General features: G+C 33.9%; 2 protein-coding genes and 1 pseudogene across 3 annotated transcripts; all 3 read right to left on the minus strand.

The window, feature by feature from the left end:
* Window positions 1-877: 877 nt before the first annotated feature.
* LOC145620813 (fasciclin-like arabinogalactan protein 7 pseudogene) lies at window positions 878-2,533 on the minus strand (annotated as a pseudogene). The gene is made up of 2 exons (XR_014108301.1): window positions 2,348-2,533; window positions 878-1,772 (listed from the first exon to the last, which is right to left on the minus strand). The product of XR_014108301.1 is annotated as a fasciclin-like arabinogalactan protein 7 pseudogene (transcript).
* A 2,831-nt stretch (window positions 2,534-5,364) lies between these two features.
* On the minus strand, window positions 5,365-9,381 carry LOC145620275 (rho GDP-dissociation inhibitor 1-like). Its single transcript, XM_081674919.1, has 5 exons — window positions 8,785-9,381; window positions 8,590-8,656; window positions 6,967-7,185; window positions 6,744-6,868; window positions 5,365-5,769 (listed from the first exon to the last, which is right to left on the minus strand). The coding sequence occupies exons 1-5, from the start codon at window positions 8,989-8,991 to the stop codon at window positions 5,692-5,694; spliced, it is 696 nt and encodes a 231-aa protein (XP_081531045.1). The 5' UTR covers window positions 8,992-9,381; the 3' UTR covers window positions 5,365-5,691.
* A 1,024-nt stretch (window positions 9,382-10,405) lies between these two features.
* On the minus strand, window positions 10,406-15,344 carry LOC145620543 (uncharacterized). The gene is made up of 6 exons (XM_081675234.1): window positions 15,188-15,344; window positions 14,528-14,647; window positions 13,337-13,519; window positions 12,886-12,996; window positions 11,021-11,087; window positions 10,406-10,910 (listed from the first exon to the last, which is right to left on the minus strand). Exons 2-6 carry the CDS (start codon window positions 14,636-14,638, stop codon window positions 10,633-10,635), a joined length of 750 nt encoding a protein of 249 aa, XP_081531360.1. The 5' UTR covers window positions 14,639-14,647; window positions 15,188-15,344; the 3' UTR covers window positions 10,406-10,632.
* Between the last annotated feature and the right edge of the window lie 4,095 nt (window positions 15,345-19,439).

Consider the following 19,439-nt stretch of genomic DNA (forward strand, 5'->3'; position numbering starts at 1 on the left):
ATAGTGATATTCTAAAATGCAAGACTTTTGAGAAGTGCAGTTTTAGTAACCAGCATTTTTTTTTTCATAATTTACCTACTTAAAGGGCAGGATTGGTTTATAGTCCCACACTTAATTTCTAAAAATTTTGTACAAAATGTAACAATATTTCCTCAAAGCTTATGAATTAAGCCCATATGTCCTATTTATTGACTAGCATCTCCTTCTTCAACATGCCCCCAAGCGGCCAAACCCAGTCTCAGTCGCCACTCTACGCAGCCTTGCTTGTGCTCGCCTCGGAAACCCGAACCCTGATTTGTGTCCTTGAAGACAGAATAATAAAAAGAAGCTAATCAATTATGAGGTGAAAAACTGAACATTGTCACACAATTACCATGACAAACAGCCCTTCCCTTTATTACCTTTGCTCATTTTTAGATCACTTCTTTAGGACTCCAAGTATATTTGTCTGTCTGTATTAGCATAAAATTCTTTTCCCATCAAAGTGAGCAACTTGATGAAAACAAAAGAACACCTAATGTGGCCCACCAATAATTCACATTACAGCTTTGGTCTTTCCTTCACCATCAAGATCCAAAGTATAATTAAATGCAGTCAAGATTAAGAAAACATAAAAATTGCCAAGTTCTATAAAAGAACACATGGGCAACATATATACTATTGCACATTTGTACATTTAATCAGGAATCAAAATGTATAACATGACAGACATATTTTTATGTCAAGAAGAAAAAATAAACATAATTAACAAATCTGAAGAACTAAAAATGGACATTGACAAAAGGTTTTTGAAACCAATCTCACATTCACATACAATGTTTTTCAATATAATTTCGTCGAAAAAGGTGGAATAAAAGAATGATGAAACAATCGAAGGTACTACTATTGGGAAAATTCCCACTTCATATAAGTTAAATCACAAACAAAATCCCTTCTTACAAGAACAAGGCAAGTCCTGCTAATGCAAGAACCAGGCTAGCCATGACTCGACAGGAGGCCGAAGAATCTAAGGGTTTTTTAGAGGCAGCTGGTGAGTCTCCGTCTTTGGCCACATCTGCAGGAGAATCAGCAGCAGCAGGGGCGATTTCAGGAGCCGGTGCTGGGGCTGGCATAGGAGGAATGTCGGTTCCGAAGATGGCCTCAGGAAGAAGCACCTTGTCAACCTGGTATATGGCAACAGGCTCAGTAGAGTATACACTGCTGCTAACCTTGGTTACACTCCATCCTGAAGTCAGATGGATTGTGCCCGAGACATCGGTGAAGTTCAAGGTGTAATCACCACCAGCAAAGGTGTTGACAGGCCCTATGCTACTGAGGTTCTTGAACTCGGCGAGAGAGTAGTAGTGTGGCAGGGCATGGAAGAGGCACAGCTGCTTAAGCTGGTCATGAGTAAGGTTGGACAAAGAAGGTTTCTTAAGGGCTGAGAAGGCACTGTCCTTGGGTACAAAGAGGGTAAGGCCTTCATCAGTGTTGTTGGCTTGGTTTTGCAAGGTTTCAAGCACTTTGGTGGATTCTAGGTAGTTCAAAAATGTGTGGAAAGGGCCAGCAACACTCAGTAATTCAGTCAGGTTTGCATAGTCTGGAGCCGGTGCCGGGGCCGGAGATGGGGTTGGAGTTGGACTTGCAACAGGTTTGCCCTTCTTTTGAGCATTGGCCAAAGGAGAACTCAACATCAACAAAGTAGTAGCAAACAAGAGTACCATGGTTTTCTCCATTTTTGCTAATTTAAGCAATACTCAATGTTACAGATTTGCCAAAAATTCACCAAATTCCTGCAAATTGACCAAAACCCATCAAAGATTTACACTTTATTTGAGTAAACCTTACAGAAACTGACATTTTAACAAACCCCAGAAACAAAATGTCTGACTAAATTAACAATAATTACAGATCTTGGTTGGTCAACTTAGAAAAGTAAATCAGCAACCACTCAAAATTGTCAGATTCAGAAAGAATCGAAGAACTAGTCACACTGAAGCTACATGCAACAATTAAAACAGAGTAAGCAACTGAAAAAGTATCAAATCAGTCAAAATCTAAGTAAACTGAACTAAAAATCAGCAAAACCCACTTTCATTAAGCTCAAATTCCTTACTTAACATAAAATTAAACTTCCTACAATGTTCAAATTCATCAGATTTTCAAGTAAAACAGCACAATTTCTACTACAATTATGCATGTACATCAGCACTATAATGCAAATAGATATAGATCAGCTAATATAACAGTAAATGAGAAACACCCACAAACTAATACATTATTCTCATAAAATGTGAATAGATCAGAAGCTAGATTAACACAAAAATCATGAATAAAATGAAAACTAAAAGAAATGTAGAAGACTGACCTGAAAAAGAAGAGTACAGAGAAGAGGTGAGAGAGTGACAATTGGTAAAGAAGATCTAAAATGTGAGAGTATTTAAAGGGTAAGTGTAATTGGCAGGTAAAAGCTTACAAAAGTTGCTCATGAGCTGGGATTTTTATGTTAAAATAAGATTTGGTTGGTGCTAAAATTAATGTATGGTTTTTTATTTTATTTATCTAATTAATTAATTTTCAATATACAAGTAGTAGTATAATTGTATGTATACTTTGTATATGATGAGTGTTTTGATGGAAAAAGAGATCTAGAAAAATGGTCAAGTAAGGTGGGATTTCCAAATCAACCCTCTCAAAACTTATAATTGTTGTGTACTATTGGGGGGGTCTCCAACCTTGCACTCTACCCCATCATTGCCATTTTCTTGCAAAATTGCTAGGTTATTTCCGAGGCGTATTTGATTAATCATACAATGTAGGATTTTTTCCTTTTTGAAATGTGCATTGTGTTCGAGTAAATATTATGTGGGAGCCAACTTATTTAAAGTTAACTAACTAAACACGATGCCTTTCTAAGTTGATCACCATAAGAGTGATGCTATCTATGGTATAAACTATTTTGCACCAAAAAAAAAAAAAAAAAATCTATGGTATAAACTATAAAGTGATATTATGCAAGGGAGAAAATGACAAAAACTTATACTATGGAATACCATTTTTGGTACAAATTTATACCACCTACACCATGCCTTGTAAATTTACTATTGTCTTTAACTTTTAAAACATTTTCTTTAACAAATTTCATACATTAGGGTTTAAAATTATTTTCTTTAACAATAATTTTATTGTGTACACTTTATATCAGGGCAACTTTTTTCCAATAATGGGGTGATTTCTTTAATTTTTGGTTATGTTTGTACATTAGGAAGTGATTTTAAGATGATAAAATTTTCAAGGGTAATATTACTACTCTTATGAATTAGGAGTAATTTTTTATCAAGAGATCTAACCATTCTTTTATAAAGATACCAACTTTATCAATAAAAGATAGGTACAATAATAATTAATTTACATCAAGATAACTTGTGATCGATAACTTCATACCCATCTTACACTACTTATTAAACACCCGCCTAGATTAAGAGTGACCATCGATCTTGAACTCTGTGCATAAACAAAACAATATTACAGACTTACAACAAAATTAAGTTCATGTTTAACGAACCAAACATCAATTTATTTACAAGAAACCTAAACTTGCCAAAGTTGCTACCATTATTATCTTCTTTGTATTATACTTCGTATTATACAGGAAATTAAAGAAAAAGTATTGCTGTAAAGTAAATAAAATGTTTGGGCATGATGTGGCATGATGAATGATGCAACTCGTTGATGATTAAAGTGGGCCAAAACTAAAATCCCTTGGTTGTGCGGAGCTATGATTGTGAATATCATCATTGTCAGTAATTTTCATGATTTTTAACAAGTCATTCTACCAAAGTTCACATTCAATACAGAACCTACACAAGTTTCCCTCGTTAACAAAGCCTTTGTTCTAAAATGATTCGATATTGACTAAAAATATTAATCGTTGAACAATAAAAACCTTAGTTTCAAAATGAGTTAAAATCAGGCAAACAAAAATCGTCGGCGAGAATGTAAATTAGAACACGAGGTAATCAATTATACAAAAGCCTTAACACTTGTGATAAAAGAATTAGTTAATATTGGATAGCTAAGTCTTTGATATTAAATATGTGATTTAGGAGATTAGTCAACATCAAATTGTCACATTTAATTACTAAACAACATTAAAATGAGAAAATAATTCTAGTTAGAATTAGGAATGTGAATGTATGTAGGACCAACCAAATGATTCGGTTTCGGTATATGAGGGTGTCGGCTGTATTGCTTGTTTGATTTCTAGCAGTAGAAGCTAAACATATTGCTATATGCTGATGTCAATAGATCAATGTGTTTTGAATGACAGATAATTTGATTAATTAAGTTGATGTTATGGTAATGATATAGTTACACCCTTAATATGCTATTAAGGCCAGGCGATGTCATTATCAATTTTTAAAAATTTTGGTGTTTTTGTGTATTCTTCTCGGTAGGTGAAATATTAATTCTAGGGTTTCAAATATGTCATTAATATAGGTTGTATAATTTAATGAAAAATAAGCGAACCTATATTAATCATGTTTAGTTTAAAAAACTGACTGAAAAGCACCCTAGTTTTTTTTTTTTTTTTTTTTAATTTTTTTTTTGTTAGTTTTCAAAATAAGTGTAGAGTGAAATAAGTTATAGAAACAAGTTTTCACGTTAAAATTGTTGATGAAATCATTAGCGTGTCCACAAATGTAATAGGTCATCAATTTTTTAGTCATATATTCTATCTGTTTCTAAATAATTGACATTGTTTGACCAAACATCCAGACACATATGTCAACGCATAAGTTCAACGGAGAGAAGGGACTAGTTTTTGTAATATGCACATAATAATTTATGGTTACTTGTAATTTCTTTAGGGCTGGGTGGGCTAGCTCTAATTTTTTTTTTTGTATTATTGTAATCTGGCTGGGCTGTACAAGGTCTGGATCCCAAAAGTAAGCCCACTTGTTTTTAGATAAGAAGTAAGGTTTCTTTTAAATTCAACCCAAAACTTTGTTCAAACTTTAACCATCTAAACAAAACCAATGTCAACATTGAAAATTCCAAAAATCACAATCATTGATGTTTGTAGGGTGTTCTTGTAAAGCCACAAAATTACACTTGAACTGTTCAATGGTCATGCAACCAAGTACAACCAAGTTGATTGCACCCGGCAACTGATTCAAGTGCCCGCCAAACCATGTGATAGCCAAAGAGTTTTAGCAATGGCACAACACGAGTTTGCCCCTCGGTGTCTCATTCTCCACGCAAAAGCAATGAAGGATTGGAGGACAGTTGGGCTTCGGCACTTTGTAGAATACTAGGTATTCATGTTGGTGGCTTGTAATAAACTCGAGCTCAGCTGAACTGCTACAGAAGTACAGATAGAAAGAAAAAAGAACGAAACTTCTACATTTTCTATTAGCCTGAAAATGGTTTGAGTCTCCAAGAATCAAAGGTAGTGCAAAAAACAGCAAACTGAACAAAGTCAGCTACTCCTATTACACAAGTAACATCTGAGTTTTTTTTTTTAATTTTTCTTCTTTTTTGTTCTTTTCCCGTTGATACGTTTGAAAAAATAAAAAGAAAAGAAAAGAAAAGAAAAGAAAATGTCGCAGCCATTTCAAATTTGAGAACCTACATTCATCTTGAAAGGATAAATCCGGAGTGAGGAGTTGGATATAGTTTGGTGAAAAAATACTCGATCATGCACAACTCTTATGTAGTTAACCAATCTTTACGAATGTCAAATGTGTAATTTATCTCCAAGTAGCATTTGTTATCATCGTCAAGAAACTGCAAAATAAACAGGAAGATATGTTTTAGTTCATGACACATTTTCATGCCTTTCAAGTTGCACCGCGACTTTTAATAAATGCAAGCTGTGCAAACATAATTCTTTACATGGCTATAGCCAAGCAAGCAACATTAAAGAGATCACAGTTATCACAGCAAGAAGAATTCTAGTTGCTTAAGTAGGCTATATGTTTTCCCCAACACAGATCATATAGAAATCCAAGATTTAGAAACCGTGTAAATTTTTTGTATGTTTATAACGAGGCAGTAGTAAATTATTTGATGATTAAAATAGAGGTTATGATTCTTATGAACCTTCTATGATTTAGAAAAACAATTTATTAAGAACAGGCAAAATGGGGAGCGTGGTACCCCAGACTGAGGCAGCAAAATTGTAAAGTAGTAGTAAGATAGATCACTTCACATCTTTCAGAAGAATGTTGGTGACCATCAATGCGAATATGCAAGATAACCGAGGTAAAGACCCCCTAACAATTTCAAATATTCAAAATTCTTAGAACTGTGACCGTAAGGCCTCATAATGGAAGGAAGAAGGATACAAAAAGTATCCAGTTGAAAGCTCAGAACGACCTGAGCAATTTTTTTACAAGGGAGTTACGCGATTACAGAATGGAGTGGTGAAGGCAGAAGGGTGATTTCAGCGGTAAAGACAAATGTTTTGAGAAAAAAAAAATAAAAGAAAAGAAAGAAAGCAATTCAATGTGAAGTATGCAATGGCTCGTTAATTGATTTAACCTTTCCTGTCGATAATAGAGTTATAATAAAAAAATAAAAAATAAAAAAAAATCAGGGTTCTCCGGGTTTTTAAATGATCAGCAATGTCTACAACAAATTTCATTGTAAAAATTTGGGGACATATTACTGATTTGATAAACTGATACTTCGTATTAGATAAACTCTAAAAGTTGAGCACATAAGCAAGGAATATACTAGTATAGTTGAATGTGACTGACCTTTGTTCTAGCAGTGTATGAACCTCGCGCAAAGTAACCAGAAGGGGTAGTCTCCTCAGGCATCTCATGTGTGTATGACTCCAGTTGCGGACTGAAGGTTCCAAGCATTTCCTTAGTTTTGTCCACTGTAAATAGGATCAGTTAAGCCAAAGGTTTCCACGATCTTTGATCTTTAACATTCAATATTCAAATGAGCTGAAGAAATACTGTAAGAAAAGCTTACCTTTTATGCCAGTTTTCCATACAGTGTTAGTGTACTTTAGCCCCAGTACAATGTTGTTGTTAACCTGGAACGTAAATCTTAATTTGTAACGGCTACCTTCCTTCAAAGTAAACCATGGTGATTTTGGCTTTCCGTCCTCTGGAATTGGCAGAAAGATGTCAGGTCTGTCTGGTGAAAGAATCGAAAGGCTTAGGATCTTCACTTCTGGTTCTAAGGCTTCTGCAATACACAAAAACCGAATTGTTACAGGAGTGGCAGGAAATCGAAAAAGTTTCATGCAGTAACATACTAAATGATTGCATATTGTGTTACAGTAAAAAACATAAGAAGTAATAATGAATAATCTTCTTTTTACTAGCCAAATAATATAATGCTTAAAGTTTCCTCATTTACTTAACAAGTAATGATGAAGATGCTATGGTGTGGCCTGGAGATGCAGTTGCTTTGAAATTATTAGTTAAAGCATTAATCATCATGTTGGACTACCTTCCCCCATAGACACAAAATTAATCATTACACGGGGATAAGTTACATGCCACGTGTCAGCTAATCCATTGGAGCAGTAACTTAAATGACCTCATAATTCAAGCTAGGACTCTTCAACACAAAGAGTCATTAACAAGGGATGAATTAGCATATCAAAGCAAGCGCAGTAGAATTGTCCATCTACACAACACTTTTTTCTTTTCCAAACACGGCGGCTCAATGACCTTAATAAAGGAAATTTTCACCCCAAGTTAACTATAAGCAGTAAAGACTAAGCTAGAATCAGGTAAGCCTTTTTCCATTTGTTACTGCAACTCCTCGATTTAGCTTCCAATACCCGTGTGATCGTGTTAACACATACTAAACTCTTTAGACAAATGCATGTACTTGAGCATTATTATGCAAAAATTCATGGAAAAATATAAAAACAACAATATAACATGTCGATTTATGATTAAAAGAAAACCGAAACATTCATATAACTTGAGTAATAAAACTTTTGCCATCACTGAAGCACCAGATCCTCTCAAAACTCTAATATTAACTATACACCAGACAAGTGTAGTAAATCATCAATGATGCCCTAAAGACTCACATTAATCCTTTCCTCAAGCTGGCTCTAATTTGAGAAAGTCAAATTTTCGAGGCATGTATGATCCCAAACCAAGCGCGTATAGATTTCCTTCCCTAACTTGGTTCACAAAAAGCCACCCCTAACTTGGTTCACAAAAAGCCATCCAAAGCTTCAAATGAACTCTTTAGCTATCCTAATCACTCAGGATCTTAAGAATTAAGATTGCCAAATTTACAACCCCCACCTCCTCTGAATGATTCAATCATTGTTGAGCTTCAAACACCAAAAATCATTGACAAATTTTCGCTATAATTCGTTGCCCTTATTGTACACAGATCAGGAGGCAAATTGATTGCATTTACCAAGCTTATATAAAATGAGACAAATTTTCACAAAATTGCAGGACAAACATCATATAATTTAAAAATGACATTAATGCAACACCAAAAGTTCTTTTCTTTTATCATATAATTGAACTATAATGAATAAATCTCTTCAAAAACTATAATGTATATCCAATCAAATAAAAATTATTAAAAATAAAATCATAAAATAGAATATACCTCCAATTTCATTCAAATCAACACTTCCAAGGAGTTGTTCCTTCCACTTCCTCAAACTCTCATCATCCTGCATTTCCCAAATTCACAACATACCCATTAAAAAAGTTTCAATCTTTTTACAAAATTCAAAAACAAATTCAACAAATATTCAAAAAAAAAATGATAAAATAATAATAATAATAAAATGAATATTACCTTATCTTTTTCTAATTGCTCTTTAATGGTAAATTGTGGTCCCAATTCAAGTTTATTCTCATAATCTTCTTCCTCATGATCAGTTGTATAGAGAGAATTCTCACTCATTTGTCTCCCAAGTTTGTCTCTTTCATCATTTTCTGGGTTTAAAATCTCTTTCTCTGCTCCACTTTTCTCTCCAATTTCCTTATTTTCATCAAACCCCATTATTAATTTTTTTTAATTATAACCCAATTACAACACAAATTCGTAACAATGCAGAACAAATTTGATGAAGAAAAAAAAAAACCCAGAAAACAAAATAACAAGAACAGAATTCCCTTTAACAGGGGAACCAAAAAAAAGAGAAAAAATGGAAAGTCAAAAGAGAGAGAATTGAATGATTGATTGATTGAATGTTGATGATGTTGTTGTTGTTGTTGTGGGTTGGTTGGTTAACTGATTAGAGAGAGAAAGAGGAGAGAGAAAGAAGAGAGAGAGAGAGAGAAATGAAGGGGGGAAGAAGAGTGGAGAAGAAAAGGTTTCTTGTGGTGATCCGGAAGGAGCGAGGAGAGAGAGAAAGAAGAGAAGAGATCGTGAGGTGCACTTAGAAATGAGATGAACGTGGGAGTCATTACTAACTACTCGTAGTTTTCTACTTTCTCAAACATTTGTGCCTAAGATTGAGGGTTAAAGAATTCTTGTCTTTTGTCTGGTTTGTTATGTTATCCCCCAAGTCTACTGGATGGGGGGGTTGTTGGAGTTTTGGCTAGCAGTGTCGGATTCGGAAATTTTGTAGTCCGTAACGTGTTTAAGTTTAAGTTGATTATATTGTGTGGGTTCTTTTTTCTCATTAATATTGTCTCATATAGTCTCATACAGTCTCATACAATACAATATAATTATATCGATAGGTGTATCTGAGTTTTGCCTCATTTTTGTAATGGTATGTTTTACTCGCATGATAGCTAGATTTGGTATGAACTGACCAAATAATCAATGCTTCTGATAATGATTACCTTATTCAAAGCATATTGACAATAGAATCGAAAGTGACCTCGACCTGGATTGATCTGAAATCAACCTGATCAAGTGGTACAAAAAATGACCTTATTCGAACGACCTACTTGACATACCTAACAATAAGAACTCACATGATTTCAAATGAACTAGCCTTTAAAAACTGAATTGATTATAGAGATGAGACAATCTTAGAGCCACGAAGCTTTTAATACCTCTAAATAAAGTATAATGATCCAATTTCCAATTTAAATACTTAGATGATTTAGATATCTAACTTGACATAATTGGATTAATATACGATCCGAATTTGGGCAATTCAATATAGCCAAATTTGGATCAGATCCAAATTAAATATTTTCAATTTTCATGTTTATGAATCCAATCCAAATGTTAAAATTTATGTTAAAATTTTTCAATAAAAATTACGGAGTAGTATTATATTACGTTTCAGTAAAAATCAAACAAAGGTAGGTAAAACAAAAAGTAATTCTAGTAAATATTGCCTCATCTTCTCGAGGCTTTCAATGTTTCACAACGTTGATATTGCTTCATCTTCAAAAGGATCTTATTTCTGAAATGTAATCTACTCTATGCAATAAGCTAAATTTGTTCACATAGATGATGACCTGAAATATCTCATATTTTAACTAAAGTAGTTCCGGTACAAGCGACATGGTGTGTTAGAAGACATCTAGTGTTTACACCAATCCATTGGGCAAAATGTATATACAGATAACATAGAAATGGCAAACGGCATCATATTGTATGCGCCTCAATACTCAGGTAAGAAAGAAATTGGCAATGATCCAGTGTGACAACAGATGGAATTACAAAAATGAAACTCTTTCAAGCCTTAACAGTTGACTCCTGACTATTGGTTTTGTTCTTTCTCCCCCAAACTGGAGTACTCTCAATGAGCTTATGAGGGACCAGCCGATGTTCCCGTTTTGAAAGCTTCTTGAAATTGCTGACTCTGAGTTTCGCTATTTCAGCTTCTTCGTCTGGAGTCAATTCTCTAACCGCCACTGTCAGTCTACACTCTGGTTTCATTATTATCCCATGTCTCATTTTGGCATGATAGCTTACTCTTTTCTTAAAAATTCCTTTACCAACAAAAGCTTCAGCTGCAAAAATCATAGAGAATAAAGAAAATTGTCACATATTTAGCCGTCTTTTGAATGCATTATGCCATAGGAGTGCCTAAACTCATAAGATATACTGTTGTATAACATACCAACTAAAAGTCTGTCTGGATCTAATCCATGATTATGGACAGCATTTGCACGAGCCGAGTGAACCACCTGCATATGCACATTAACACAATGTTCAAGTATAATCAAGAGATAGGTGGACATGGAGCCATTAAGTTCTTCACGTCATGTCAGATCATCAGTAAATGTCAGTTCACAGACAATAAGAGGAAGATTGCGCGTAATAGTAGGAAATGGCAAGTTGATACTCATAGAAGAGAATAAATGGGTAGGAGACAAAGAGGTGAGAATGAAACAGGCTCCTCATGACACCGGCACTAGACCTCAAGGGTCTCAGACCTTATAGAACAAGATAAAACCTGGAATGCAAACATCATTTAGAAGTCCATCAACCAGGAGTAGCAGAAAAAATCCTAGCGATGGCCATTTCTAAAGCTGATACGCAGGATGAGTTTAAATGGATAGGAACAAAAACGGTAAGCCCTCGGTGAAGTCTGTAATTCTGTATACTGGCATCTCATTGCACCTCGCAAAATCATCCTCAAGACATCTTCTGGAAAAGCCTGTGGAGGGATACTCATAAAATCCTTTACAGCTATTCAGAGACGGCCTCATGGAAAAAGACGGTCAAAAGGACAGGAGAATAGAAGCCAGCAGTGGCATGGGCAGCAGACCCCCCTATGAAGACAGAGTCAATGGTTCAACACGAGTACATGCCATTTCTCTGCTTCAGGCAGAATGCTATGCAATTTTACACGCACTTAGGACAGTTCCCCCAGAAATAAAAGATGTTATTCTAAAGACTGATTGCCAGGGCGCAATTGAGGCCATCCACAACCCAGAAGAGGACTCTGCTCAAATCAGGAATGTTGCACATCAAATTCGACAGGAAGCTGATCGTGTTGACACTGGGCCAAGAGCGCCCCCCCGAGTAAAAGCTTCCCACTGTACTTACATAAAATTACTAGGTCGGGTGTCTGTAAAGCCCACCTTCTGGCAATAAACACCCGATTTACAGACACCCGACCTAGTAATTTATATATATATAACTCCTCTTCTTGTGGAATGTGGGGAGAAGTCCATCTAAAGTCAGATGGACACATCAGTTGAAAAATTCACCTTGCTAATGTTAAATTAAACTTTAACATTACCATATTAATCCTGCATGATGTCCTTACTATGAATTGAAGAAAGACTATTTTTTTAGTTTTTTCTCTTAGAGAAGAAAGACTATGGTATGGTGAAAAGGTAAGATTTCAAATATTAGTGGTTTACTTAATTTCTTCAAAAGTGGTCTATTAATAAGGGACAAAGGGAGTAAATAGAAACATCAATGCTGAGAAGAAAACTGATTTCCTAATGCCATAATAACTTCATGAGTACTCCAAAAGCTAAGTGAAGCCTTAACTCTCAAGCTCTTTCAAACAATATTTGCAATTTTCAATTCAGCTTCATTTTTTATTTCACAAAGTAAATTTTAATCTCTATTCTGAAATAAAGCTACTTGGAGATTAAAATTTATTGTGCAATATTCAAAGTATTCAAACAAAGCTACTTTAATCTCTATTGCACATTAAAATTTTAATCTAATCTGAAAAATTTATTCTGAAATTTATTCTTAAATATTTATTCTGAATACTTTGAATAAATTTCAGAATAGATTAAAATTTACTCTGAAATATTTATTCTGAATAGAGATTAAAATTTAATCTATTCTGAAATAAAGCTACTTTGAGATTAAAATTTACATTAACCTCTGAATAGAGATTAAAATTAAATATGCAATATTCAAACAGAGATTAATCTCTACTTTGAATATTCAGGTTTGAGTATTGCACATTAACTTTTCCAAAACCAAGTACCAACTTAAGTCGAAAAGAACTCAAACCTGATAGACAGTTTTAGAAGCCCGCTTCACAGTAACTTGCAGCTGTAACAAAGCATCTTCAACACGCATTCCACGGATCAAAGCAGCAACCAAATTTACCTTTTTAGGACTCTAGAAGCAACAAATGAACAGAGTCGTTACACAAGCTGGAATACTAGTCATAATGTCATTAAAAAAAATGCAACCTCACTCAACCTAGCAAATAGAATAATATGGTAACAATTTATCAAAACAGAAAAACAACACACACAACAGGGAAGCATGGAATGTTACTACATCCAAAATTTGATTTCAAGTAAGGCAGTTGCATAATGTATAAGATGACACGTGAAGCAGATAAACATTGAAGGTTATAACTTCCAGCGAAGGGAACTTTGGGTAATATAAAGGATCTACATTGAAACATTAAGGATCTACATTGAAACATTAAGGATCTACATAGAAACATTACCTGCTTTATTCCTTTCAAGATTGCCTGAACCTTTTCAGGCTTTGGTTTTACAGCCTGGTTTTCAGTCTGGTCATCAGTCTTCCCAGCTCCACCCGCTGATATTGGGATCAGAGGGGAAGAGATCGGTGTTGCATCAGAGGGTGAATTTGAAAGCAACGTCCTTGAAGTAGAAATTCCCTGAAACTTTTAAAAGAAAAAACTAAAATGAATTTAAAATTCCGTAAGAATCCCTTGACATCCAACAGAGCATCAATGATGGATAAAAGCCTAAAACAATTGCAAGACCACCTTTGAAATTATTGAGTGCTACTCAAATGCAAATCGTCAAACCATTCATTAAGTATACAGAAATTCCATTTAAATGCCTACAACATTGCTTTCATGGGTAGGCTGAAAATCTAAAATCTACGATTCTGATATACAACTCCCTCCCCCATCAACCCACAAAATCAATTCTCGTAAGAATCCATACACACAATTCAACAAAAATTAGCAATTACATGCATCTTGAATCCATACATGGGAGGGTTCTACTTCATAGCAAGTTTAGACTTGAAGCAAACATAAACAAAAATGCTCCTACAAGTTGCAACTTGCATTATCTGTCTATTCAACTACTCTTAAGGGTATGTTATGTTCACCTTATTTTCACTTATTTTAGTTCTACTAAGTTCAATTAAGTTCGGATAAGATGATTTCATGAAAAATAAGTTCTGAAAAGGTTTCAAATTTCAACTAAAATAAGTATTAAATAAGGCCTAATAAGTTCAGGTAATTTCATGCACGTTCTGATATTTAAAAATTAGATGAATGGAACAATATATTATTTTATATGGCACTCATTCTATTAAAGCATTATAACACTCTAATTTCAGGTACCAATTCAACATTACTTGTTAGCTTTCAAAATTCAATACCAATGCAACAATTAATGTGAAGTAATTCCTTATTTGTATACACAAATACAATAACCTTCAAAACACTCAATTTAGAATGGTATGTAAATCAAAACCCGCAAGCAACTCGAAACACCTCTACGTTTTCACATTCTAAATCGAAATGCAAATAGAAAATCGACCTAATCAATGGATCAACTTTCAAACATCTGAGGAAACAAAATGTAGTAAATGCATAGGACCCTAAAACCCTAAACCCTAAAATTAAGCTTAATCAAAGAATTAATCAAAATACCTGAAGATTGTGGAGCTTGATATAATCCCAAACTTTCTTGACAGCTTCAGTTTGATAAGCAATGGGAGCAGTAGGCCCATCTCTGAGCCAAGGCAAGAAGATCCTTTTCATAGTTCCGCCCTAAAATCGATTCAAGGGTTCTTCAACAAATTAGCAACCAAATTTGACCCATTTATCAAATTAAATTAATTTTGATTAAAGTATGAACAGAAAAAATTCCAGCATTTCAGTAATTATTAGATTATAAGCAGTGTATAGTTCAATAATCAATCCACCTTAGAAGAACCCTAAATTGAATTAAAATGGCTCAAGAGATTCAAAGCCCATGTTCGGCACGGGCTCCAATAGCCTCGGCTCGTGTTGACTTGGCTCGAAAATTGTAAAAAAATTTGCAACCAAATTATGCTAAAAAGTTCATATAAAAATCCCGTCGCTTAAGAAATTCAACGAAAATTAAGCATAGTAAAATTCTAGCAACAAAATCGACCGCTATGATATTTCATAACTTCAGTAATTTAAACAAACAATTGAATAATCCACCTTAGAAGAGCCCTAATTGACAACACTAAAAATTAAATCAACGATAGTGTAAAACTAAACCCTAGATTGTGAAATTGACATTCGATGATTGAAATGAAAATATGGAAAGTAAAATGTTACCTCAAGAAGCTGCTTCAATGGAGGAGAGAAAGCTAGATTCAAGCTGTATTACTAGCGGCTGTTCCAATGGAGGAGAGAAAACTTGCTTGCTTCTGTTTTTCTGCGCTCAAACTTCAACTTTTTCTGTGATTGATCAGATTGGTCCAATCCTATTGGGCCTTTAATCAACCCATTTTTGTAAAAAAACAAGCCCAATTTTATAGGCCTGCCTATTTATCTAGCGCCTTTGCCCACCATAATTAGACCCCGGGGAAGGTAAGGGAATCCTTATCAGCGAGTAGACCTAGCAAATGGGTCATTCGGGTGGTCGGATTAAATTCGGGTCCAAAGGTTATCAGGACAAGTTTGGGTTGCGTTTAGTCATTTCGGGTCAACTGATGATCGGGTCGGGTCAACACTTCGGGTCGAGTTCGGGTCGGGTCAACACTTCGGGTCGAGTTCGGGTCGGTTCAACCCTTCGGGTCGAGTTCGGGTCGGTTCAACTTCGAGTCGGGTCATATTCAGGTGATGCATTTGATTAAATTCAACTCTGCTTATATATTTAGTTTTTGTTTGACGAAAAACTCACTATATTTATTAAGACTACTTTTTTCGTGGAATATAGTAATTGTTTGACTTTTATTGACCTTTTATTTTTTATTTATATATTTTTTTATTTTTTATATCTATTATTTTTTATTTATTTATTATTTTTTTGTGTGTTTAGGTTGAGAATCAATTTCAGAATCTCCTAAATTTAAGAGGATACTATAACTAATTGAGTTATACGAGTACCTCACTCTCTTATTGATCTTAGTTTTAATACTCTTACTATCATTGTCATTGTTGTATTAATTACTTTATATTAATTCTTATAATCCCTCTATCCCAAATTACTCGCAACGATTTGACATTTTGCACTATTCACACATCTCACTTTGACCATCTTTTCAGCTATTATATGAAAGTCAATAATGTAGTCATGTAAGATGTTGTTGAGTCTATTTTAGGTATTACGAATTTTTAATAACTTATAGAGATAAAAGCCCAAAGAAATCAAGAAAAGCAATGCTCAAAATATGTAAATTACTTACATTGTTACACATTACAAATTAATAAAAGAAAATTAAGTCAATTTGATTGCGGTTTTTTTCTATTTTGGTTTGCTAAGGTCAAGTCTTTAGCTTAAACAGATTCTGGTCATTTCAGGTATAAGATAATTTTGGTTCAGGTCACTTTGGGTTTCGAGTCTATTTGGGTCAATTAATTCAAGTTAAAGGTCGGGTCAACTTCGGGTCGGGTAAATTTCGGGTCTCGGGTCAACTTTGGGTCGGGTCAGTTCCACTTCGGGTCGAGTTGATTTGGGTTTGGGTCGATTTCGGGTCATTCTGGTCGGGTCATCGGGTTTGAGTCAGGATTCCCAGGTCTTCCAGCAAGCACCATTACTTGGTAGGGATCGAACCTTATACCTCTACCAGGTATTTGGTATGTGGGATAAAGATAAGAAGGATAAGAGGATAGGATAAGGATATAAAATTTTGGGTGGGATAAGGATTAAATAAAGTGTGATCCTTTGTTTGGTATAAGTTAGGGATAAAAGTAGAATAAGTAACCAAGTTACAAAGCTACCCTTACTAACCCTATCTTTCTTCTTTATTTTTTTCTCTTCATTCAGGGTATAAATGTCATTTTAGTTATAATTCCTATCCCTCATTTTAATTCCAACCCCCTTAGGTATAGAAATTGAGGGATAAAAGGTGATTTTATCCTTGTTACATCCCTCTCTCTAATGCCAGGCCAATCACTATAAACAAACATAGGATTTTAATATCCCTTTCCCCAAATCCCTATCCCTCTTCATTCCTTATATCTGAGGTAAGCTCATACCAATTGAGCTAATGCCTAGTTTTTTCATTATTCTTTTTTTTTTTTTTTTTTTTTTTTTTTTTTTTTTTTTTTTTTTTTTTTAAGGATGGCTTGATGTATTTGTCCCTTGTTAATTCCCTTGCTCTCATACTCTCATTATCCATATACATGAACTACTATACATGATTAGTTAACTTAGTAAAAGAGTTGAACGCGTAACCTCAATTATGAACGTAATGTATCAACTTTCAACTGGAGTGCCTATCTTCCTTGCAAACATAACTAGTTTTCGGCTTGTGTAACAAATGAAATAATTATTTTCATTAATTTAATTTATATTGGTGCATAACCTTTGTGTGATGATTAAATTGTGATGGAGAGAGTAATAACAAATATCGATGGTTAAAGATTTGAATTAATAAATTAAACATTAAGCAAGATAATATGGAATAAAGGGAGATCAAGTATTAGGTTTCTATTTCTTCGTATTATTCCTATTACTTAATTAATATTGTTAAAATCAAACTAAATCAGAATTATTCAAATCAAACTAGACAAAATTATACAGAGTATGTGAGGTATGATAGCATGGTTTTTATTGGTCACGACCATAAACTATGATTCATTATTCTAAATATGATTCATTATTCTAAATCGTGTGTCAGTGAATAATAACTCGTGGTTGAATCATATATTAACCTTGTAGGATACAACAAAATTATTTTCTCACAAGTAGAATTCCAATAATCCAAGCAAACTAAGTTTCTATCTCAAATCACTACTAAAAAATGCTGTATCTTTAACATCAATTTATGATGAAAAGAATTGTTCACTAGAACTAACAAAAAACCCGTACACCCAACCCTATTATACCATTAATGAATCAATGAAGAAATCATGTAATTTAGTAAGGATAGTAGACTAGTTGTAGATTTGACAAGGAAACACGTAGGATGATTAATACTTTTTGACAGTTGGCAAAGTGTGATTGGCCATGAAGCTGTAAAGATGTGATTAGTGGGGCCTAATCACCGTCCAATTTTTTTTAATCGGTCATAGTACTTGAAATCCATAAAGCTAAGCAACTTTTGGAAGGGGGGCGTTAGCCGTTTGCCCAAACAAGGAATTGGAGGTTTAGTATGGGATGTGTTAGTGAATTGTGACAATAAAACATGGCTCTTTCTTACACATTTATCAAGTCACTTTAAATAACTTAAACGTACGAAGTCTTCAGTTTGGGTTTGCTATGGTTGGGATCTACAACATTCTCTTACTATGCATACATTCTTCTTCTTCAATTTTATATACGGTTTTCGATAAAAAGATAATAAATCGAGTAGATGTGATTGCTAGATAGGTTAACTGAATATTGTAGTAGAGACAAACTTATTAAAAAAAGTTACAAGTTAGTAGGGTTAGATTTTGTCGGTCATGACCTTTAATAGACAAGGGCCACAAGACCATTGAAGGTTAAAAAGTGAATAATGAACATATTATTTAGCTTATTTGAGTGGTATTTTAAATATTGTAAATTTTAAGGATAAAGTAGTAGTTTGATTGAAATTAGGTAGTATAACTACGTAATTCTGTTTCAAACGAAGTGTGAAGTGAAAATTTGATTACAGAAATTTAGAGTTTTCGACATGCACTTATAAGCATTTACTTTGTATTAAGAAACTTTTTTTAAAAACTACTTGATCTAAGAATTAGAACTTCCTATCCATGGCATTATACTTGTATATGTTCCATGTTCTCATTCATTTAACAACTCTACTGCCTTTAACTTTCTAAAATGTACATCTTTACTTTACGAAATTTTTTATGGATGGCAACAAAACGACCACTACTTATTCGGTTATTCCGATCCTCTTCTAATAGTTGTTTCAATTGAACTCATCACAATTACTAGCTATCGTAAAGGGTATCTATAGCTAGTAGCCTAGTACTATTTCTATTGACCATGTAACCAGACATGACCACCAATATGAGTCCCATCCAACAAAAGCCAATGAAAATTTGGGGGAAAAGTGGTTTAGAGAAGGCCTTTCGGTGGCTGATAAGTTAGGTTCCAATGGCTAAATCTAACCATCTTCAAAATTATCATCAACAATAGATATACATGATTATTCCATTTGCTTGCGCAAGATTGTTGAAAATAAGGCTTTTTTGCTACCTTATATAGTGTCGTTTTATGTTTCTGTAATGAAATTCAGCAACCATTTTCAAATCACCATGATTCTAGGACTTAAACCTAACATATTGGCTCTTTTCTTTTATTATATGTCTCTTTTACAATTTTAAAATCAAAGGCATGCACTTTCATTCTTTCATGCATGGTATAGTTTTTGTTATGATTGTCTTGTAAGTCATCACTTTGTTTTTGTTAAAATAAATTTATCTATAAAAT

Source organism: Chenopodium album, chromosome 27 (genome assembly GCF_948465745.1).
Source record: "Chenopodium album chromosome 27, dcCheAlbu1.1, whole genome shotgun sequence".
Classification (NCBI taxonomy): Eukaryota; Viridiplantae; Streptophyta; class Magnoliopsida; order Caryophyllales; family Amaranthaceae; genus Chenopodium; species Chenopodium album.